Genomic DNA, 8,044 nt, shown 5'->3' with positions numbered 1-8,044 from the left:
GGGAGGGGGCGAGGTGCACCCCACTCCCTTGTGTCCCCCCGGCCCCCCCAGCGGGGGGGGGGGGGGGGGCGGGGGTGTAGGAGTGAGTGTATCAATCAAAGCCGCTCAAAGAGAAAGAACCAGCTGCTGGTGTTGGAATTGAATCTCTTGACAGGTAGCGCCAACCAGAGGTCCTTCCGGGTCAACGCTGCCACGGCGGAACAACAACACCTGAGTTGATATCCAGACGGATTGATCAATTTTACAGCCACTGCACCGATTTCCCTTCTTCTGGGAAGACGGTTAACGCCGGACAAAGGAGCAGCTTAGCCATGAATATAAAGAAGGAGGTGAAGAGAATTCATATGGAGGACAAGATTGAAGGAAAATAATTATATATATATATAGGTGCACAGCAGCTCCGCAAAAGATAACAGACAAGACGTTCTGTCTGTACTGTGGAACAACCTTGGCTGAGAGGAAAAAACCCCAAAAACAAACAAAAACAAAAACTCAAGACAAATTGTTACAAACACCACGGCTGTTGAACTGTTCTCTGTTTATCCATCCAAGCATTTAGGGCTCAAATTTCATACAAACAACAATGACAGGATGAGGACAGAGTAAATGACTAGTTTTACCACTGGTGGATCAAATCTCTGTTGTGTGAGCAAAACACGATAAGTCCAAGTGATATTTTCACACCACACTGCAGTATCAGATACCGACCTACTGCACACAAGGATGGAAATGGAGGGAAAAAAAAAAACAACAAAAAAAAAAACCACAGCTCTCACCTTCTCTGTGGGAATTGCACTGCTTTAAATCGACATTTTTTTTAATTTACTGTATCATTACAATCAACGGACGTGGCTGTGGTTTTGCTACTTGGACGTTTCCGTTTCTATGTTAGTCGATCGTAAGACACATGGTATTTATTCAGCTGGTTAAAGAGATAATCCGTGTTGCTGCACACAGGACAGACGTCACAGTAGTGAACCATGGTTACTTTTTGGTAGGATAAACTCTTATCGTCCTCTACTGTGATCTTCACTCACCACAATACACCCTCGAGAAAAGGTGGGATCATTTGGAACGAAAGGCAACATAAGAGTTTACTTGTGAATAAAAACTGTCAAGGAAGGAAGGAAAGTGAACTACTTGTCATTGTGAACTCCAGGTGCTCAGAGCACCGCAGCGGTAACTTGGCAGCTGGTGGAGTCGAACCTGAAACCTTTCCGGACCCAAGTCGGCTTCCTTAACCCCTAAGCCACCACTGCCCCCAGAGGCAATTAGAAGGCAAGTCAATTAGAAAGATGATCTTTATTTTTCTCTAGATTGAATTGCAATCAATTGGAGTAAAAAAAAAATGAAATAAAAATCATTAAATTACACAGCTCTAACACAGCAGGAAAATGTTTTTGTTTCACTCTTCAAGCTTAAAGTACCATCTCAACCCCCAGCCTGTGGGCAGTGGTGGCTTGGTGGTTACTTTTCCCCCCAAAATTGATAAAATAATTTTACAGTGATCATGGTGTCTGACCAAACCAAGAACAAATCTGAATGAGCAGTAGTAAGGTGTAGAATTGCACCAATAAACACACCATGTTGGAATAAAGCAGCTCTGAATTCTACCTGCCCGTAATGACGGCTTACCTCCATTGTCAAGCGAGCGTTTCTGGCCTCCAAATCCATAGAGGGAGGGATCTATGACTGGAGAGGAATTGTTCATGTTGGGCATCTGGTCTCCACCCATCTTGGCTGCCATCTGGGGGAGAAAAAAAAAAGAATCACCAAAAAGTGTTGCTTAGTTAAAAAAAAAAAAGAATCACCAAAAAGTGTTGTTTAGTTAAAAATGTTTCTTTGTTGTACCAGACAACGTCTAGTCTTTTTGTCGCACGTCAAACAATATCACGGCAGTTGAAGTTAGTTCGTCAGCGTGGATGTGTTGTTGTTCTCAAAAATCACGCTCAGATTTTTCTCAGGATTTGGGTGATAAATGAGATCACAGAGAACATAAAATCAGGTCTGTGAAAAAAAACCCAAAACAAAACCTAAACTCAACCTAAAATCATCTTTTATTTCGAGTCGTCCACTTGCCAACCTAAAGCAGATGCTCGGGGTCTGAAAAGGATGATGGGCATGTAAATGTTCAGCTCACAGCGAGAGAGCACCAACACCATTTTCCACTTCCCGTTAATCTGCCACCTCTCCTTCCGTACAAAAGTATAGCGTTTCAGAAAATTACACTAAATTGACATCTGTGCTGGTGTGTGTTCAAAATATGAAAATACAGAGCAGGCGTTTTTAGAGCCTTCCACCACCTTCAGAGATGACTAGAATGACTACAATACACCAACTCCAAGAAGCTACATTGTTGTGATATAAGATAGCATATTTTTCTCAACATTTTTTCATATTTATAATCCATTATATCAACATTTTTTCATATTTATAATCCATATAATCCAATCCAGTGGATTTATCACATTATTAATCGAGATTGAATCCACTGCTGACCTGTGATTAAAAAACATTTTGACAAAACATTCCTATGTCATTCCAGGTGCATCTTCAACTAAGTTTACTTTACTGGGATGTTATGAGTGTCAGAAAAGCAGAAAAACACAACTATATATATATATATACACACACACACATGTACACATACATATATACACACACATACATATATATACACACACACACCTAAATATATAAATATATACACATATATACATATAAATACATAAATATATATGTATAATGTGTATATATACACACACATATACACATATATACATATAAATACATGTATAATGTGTATATATGTATATACACACACATATACATTATATACATACATATACTGTATACATATCCATACACACATACGTGACAATACAAAAGAAACATGGTAGGGTTTCAAGTTAAGCAGTATTGTGAACTATTATGTGGTTTTTGTGTTTACCTGGGACCAACTAGTCCTCAGGGTCACTGTGCTCCAAAAAGACGCCACACAAATCCACACGACTAATGTGACATTCTTGTTTTACCGGTTTGCAGTGGGTTAGGTCCACCGTGTATATTTAGGACCAAAATGGTTCCACCTAGTGACCTGGACCGTTTTTGCAAACAGAGACGAGCGCGACGAGGCGAAGGAGGAAGTATCCAATAATTAGCTAATGGAACGTCAAATCAGAGGTCGCCGTTCAAGTAATTTAATGAGCAGGTTAATGGAACTCTGCGCACTGCTTTGCTGATGGTTTGCTTTAAAAAAATAAAAATATAAACACGATTTTAAACAACCTAGTAATTTCAACATCTGCAGATTTCGACGTGGTTACAATCTGTGTTCATTGTATTTAAGGTGAGATGAAGTGAAGCTCCACAACAGGAGCAACACCCACAATTATCTACATTAACCTTGTTATCATACCACACTCATAATCAGACGACGACGTGTGAAAGTACACAGTGTACTCACATGTAGGCAACACGTACCACAAGAACACACAATTAAACGTCAACATGTGAACGGAACACATTCCTGTCATTTTACAAATCTCCACAAATTCCTGAAAAAAAGTCCTGAATTATGGGACAGTGTTGTCCAATCACATGTCATGTGTGCTTCAACAGGGACTTGAATTTACCAAGAAAAATTACAGTGAGAGACCATGAAAGGCAGTTCCCCAAGAGTCTTCGTGAAAACTGGCGTAAATTGTTTTGCAATGTCCATGTGCAATGACATTGGTAAACGTGTGCAGAAAAACAGACGCATGTTGACGAGCCAATCACATTGCAGATTAGCAGAGCAACAGATAAAAACAGTCAAGACGAAAACCACCAGAGAGGGCGTCACATCCTGAACCGCAGGTCGAACCCTGCATCAGTGTGTGTTTGTATGACGTAAAATAAAAGGCAGGTGAAATGTGACATTTTTAAAACATTTATATCATAACGCGTGTTGAAACATTTAACATTTGTATTCTTCTTCATCTGCCATTAAACTAGTTCAAAATCGTTATATTTACATTTTTATGGTAAGACAAAGATCTGTAACAACTAAATAGAAAAAACGATGTCCTTTTTGTGTTTCAGCCACGTCTAGCTGTAATATTGTTTTAACTGTTAAGTCTCACTGTGGTCTTTGCTGCCATGACAACCTGATGATGTGTGAAAAACACATCTCCTCTGGGATTAAAGAAAGAACTCTGCTACCTATAAATCTTTCATTTATAAAAAAATAACAATTTCAGAAAACACCAACATACAAACGTTGGATATAAAGTCGACAACTTTTAGCTTGAGTATGTACATCACAAACAACACAATCACGTCTCCTTGATGACCTGTTTACCGTCGGCATGTGAGCTGACGAGGACGGACCTAATGACTTAAGCTGTGTATTTGTATATTACGACTGTTGTCTAAGGGCACACCGCAACTCTGAACGATCACGTTTGCCAAAAGCGCACAACAGTTGCTAAAACCACGAGTCCGACACTGAGTCACAAACAAGGGAGGCTAATGTGCTTCGTGTGTGTGTGTGTGTGTGTGTGACGTGCCAAAGTCAGTCAGGATTAATTTCAATGGCACTGCATGGGTGTGTTGGCATTTCTGAAACTTGATTTCGTAGTGCCATTTCACCATGCCTCGCTTGTGTACACAAGATAAGAAAGACGACATAACACGGGACTAGTGCGATTGCTACTTTAACAACTACTCTACGGTCATATAGTGTAGTAATATTATTAAAACACCAGGCGTGTTGTAAAACTATAAAACGGTTCAACTCTCCAGACATCTCCTAGTATCTCATGTATGCCCTGCTTTGGGTAAAATGGGCGTTAAAAACGATATCCGCAGGAAACAGATCAATTGATTACTACAGAAGTGTACAGCAACACCTGCAGTTTTTCTTTGTTTTTTTAAACCATCTTTAAAAGTTAATGACACGTTTTCACTTCTGACGGGCGAACACACACGCCTGTGTTTATATCCTGCACTGGGCCTGACCCGACTCTCAGCTGTAAGACTAAAGTCCACCTCGGTCACACCATTGCCTACTAATCTTCTGTTACGGCAGACACACAGCTTCAGTTGCAGCACAGCTTCAGTGACCATGTCTCCTGCTGTCACCATGTGACATTGCTCAGTGTCAGGTAAACAGGAGGGGGAGTGGGGGGGTGAAACAGCAGGGGGACACTTTGGTCGTTTTTACTAGTATAAGCACATGTTTTTTTTGTTTTGTTTTTTAAATAAGGCAAACAAGTACATCTGTAATGTGGCTGTGACCAGGAGTGGTAGGGGTGGTGGTGGTGGTGCTGGGTGGTGGTGGTGATGGGGGAGGGGGCGGGGGGGCTTAATTCAACAGATGACGTTTCATGGCATGGCCTAGCTCCGAGTGTCACACCAGTTACACTTGTTTATTTTCAATTCCGTTGACCTGACGAGCTGACTGTTTCGCTGGGGTTCAATGATTATGTGTTAATGTACCGTGGTAAGGTGTGCACGAGAACTGAGGCTGGGTCTTTAATCACTGTGTGAAAAGTAAGGCTAAGTGGAGCTAATTTTGAGTGAGGAGAAGCATGTCAGCTCGCCTGTGTCACAGCTGAATGTCTGGATGTGAATATGTTTGAAAATCACTTCACATGTTCACCTTTAAGAGAGTCAAAAAAAACAAACAAACCCCAAAACACAACAAATAAAACAACACAACAAGTTGCTGGTATTAGTCAGTTAGCAGACTGAGCTAAGTCCAACTTCTGGACTTGACAACAGGTTGCTGGGTGACGACTAAAGTAAAGTTGAACAAACTTCGACGTCAGGAATTGTTTTCCTGTCTTTCGTTAAAACCTACGTGTGACGAGGTTCCTGGTCGTTTTTACGTCGTCACAAAATGCGTCCCCTGCTTATGGCCAACTCTAATCTGTCCTCTCTCGGCTAACTGTGCTACTTAACGTTAGCGTGTTAGCTTAGCCTGCTAGCTCGCTGTTGGATGCATGAGGACTGTTGGTAGCAGGGATTCGAACTCCCTTGACCACATCTCGTGCCCTGCTCCGACACGCCGCCCCCTCGGGCCCGGTGCTGCCGAGTATGCAATGCAGAGCGTTTTACCTGTCGAACCCGGCGTATCGTGTCTGCGAAGTCATCTTTCGTTCCGGGCTGAGCCACCGAGGCCTGTCCCTGAACCAGCTCCGCCATCATCATCATCCGCCTCGGCAGCTGAGAGCCACACTTAAAAAAAAGGCTGCACACGTGCCAGGCTAAAACTCCGAGAGCGGCGTGATCTCGCGAGACTATCGAGGACTACACACAATAATAAATAATATATAATTATATCAACGATATAAATATGAATAGCGTGACGTTAAACAACACAAAACAAGGAGATGTGATGATTATTATAATTGGATTACGTTGTGATATTTCCTTAATTAGACACAGAAATACAAAATACTGCCCTGACAGTTAATACATTGTTCAGTTTACATGTCAACTGTAGTGCTGTGTTTCATTTCACTTGTTTATTTTGTATTCTTGGTCTTAACGTAGACATCTGTGCTAATCTCGAACTCTACAATGTTCAGAGTTCCGTCTGGGTCAAGAAATATCACGTCTGACGTAGCAGAATTTTCCTCACCACACTTTCAAACCAGGATGTCATCTCTTGCACTCTTACCTTGTACACCCTGGTGCACATGAACCTATTTTTAGTTGAAATATTTCAACATGTCTGTCTCAAAATCAAAAAAAAAAAAATTCCCATCTGACACAATGAAATGAAAATCGAGGATTGGTTGCTCTGCACATGTGGAAACACCTATTGTTGCACATCTGGCAATTGCCCGCAGACAGAAAATTGCAGCAAATTTTTCAAACTGTTTATGCAAAATAGTTTGCTCTCCGTGAATCCAATCCAAAAGTCAATGAACAGAGTGGGAGAGAAAGAGCCGGAGAAGAATGTGTGGTCCCGAGGAGCGGAGTCTTTTAGCTAACGCTAACCTTAACCCTGCTCTGTGTGGTAAAAGCCTAAACTAACGTCATATAAAACTAGGCAAAAAAAAAAAAAAATGGTTTCAGGACATAAAGTTAAGATTGACCTTCACGGTGAGCTGCAGAGTCTGACAGACGTCAGTTTCCCCGACTCGTCAGCCCCCGGGCATGTTATCACCTCCAAAGAAGATGCAGATACATTAAGTGTGATCTGACGCTGTTCCCAGGCCAGAACCTTTTAAATGAAGACCCCCAGTTTAGCCCGACTGTAGCGTGACCCCGGCCCAGGGAGCATATTGTTACCATGTGCCGTCTAATGTATTCAAACCTGGAGGTTGATGGGAAGTGATTTTAGGAGCGCTCTGGTATCAAAGGGTGAGTCAGTCGGGGGGTCATCATATACAGCCAGATGATGCATACATCAATGTGGAGCAGAGAACACACACATACACACACAGTTATTGGGAATTCATTATTGTTCCGCAGTATAAAATAAAGGTGTCGGTCTGTGGAGTCCTGTCAATCAAACCGAGGAGGAAACGGAGTTTGTGTCGACTGTATGTGGTTTAATACAGATTTGAAATGATAAACATTTTTCTACGGAGTCAGTGAGTTAAAAACTAGTGACCTAAAAAACATAATTTTAGTTGGAAATAAAAAAACTGAACACCATGGTTGTACAGACTGCCATTTCACAGATATGGATGTCTGTTTTTTTTTCTGGGCTTCTGTTGGACCATTACAAATCTTTCACTTTCTTGCTCTGACCAATTCCTTTTGTCAATTTCAATATTACATTGCATTACATACAGTACATGGTTTTAGTGGAAATGTATTCTGTTCATTAATTTATTTTTTACAAAGTTTAGCTGCACTTTTTCAAGGTAGATTATTGATCCCAAAATGGGGAAATTATTGCAAATTATTATCATGTTATTATGTAAATAATAATAATAACCATAATAATAACCATTATATTATTATTATTATTATTATTATTATTATTATTATTATTATTACAGTGTAACTGCGTTATGTCTGTTTTTATTTCTACTTCTTGTCT

At 40.8% G+C, this 8,044-nt stretch overlaps 1 protein-coding gene across 2 annotated transcripts in view; it reads right to left on the bottom strand.

The window, feature by feature from the left end:
• Positions 1–6,260, bottom strand: part of fubp3 (far upstream element (FUSE) binding protein 3) — a 20,838-nt gene extending 14,578 nt beyond the window's left edge. For both annotated transcript variants that reach the window (XM_008326000.3, XM_008326001.3), the window contains exons 1-2: positions 6,103–6,260; positions 1,636–1,747 (exon numbers count right to left, since the gene is read on the bottom strand). In XM_008326000.3, coding sequence (XP_008324222.1) covers positions 1,636–1,747; positions 6,103–6,198 — 208 coding nt within the window. In that variant the 5' untranslated portion in view covers positions 6,199–6,260. The remainder of the gene's footprint in view (positions 1–1,635; positions 1,748–6,102) is intronic.
• Positions 6,261–8,044: the final 1,784 nt, after the last annotated feature.

This window comes from Cynoglossus semilaevis, chromosome 14 (genome assembly GCF_000523025.1).
Source record: "Cynoglossus semilaevis isolate Cse_v1.0 chromosome 14, Cse_v1.0, whole genome shotgun sequence".
Taxonomy (NCBI): domain Eukaryota; kingdom Metazoa; phylum Chordata; class Actinopteri; order Pleuronectiformes; family Cynoglossidae; genus Cynoglossus; species Cynoglossus semilaevis.
This window is presented reverse-complemented; position numbering and strand designations above follow the sequence as displayed.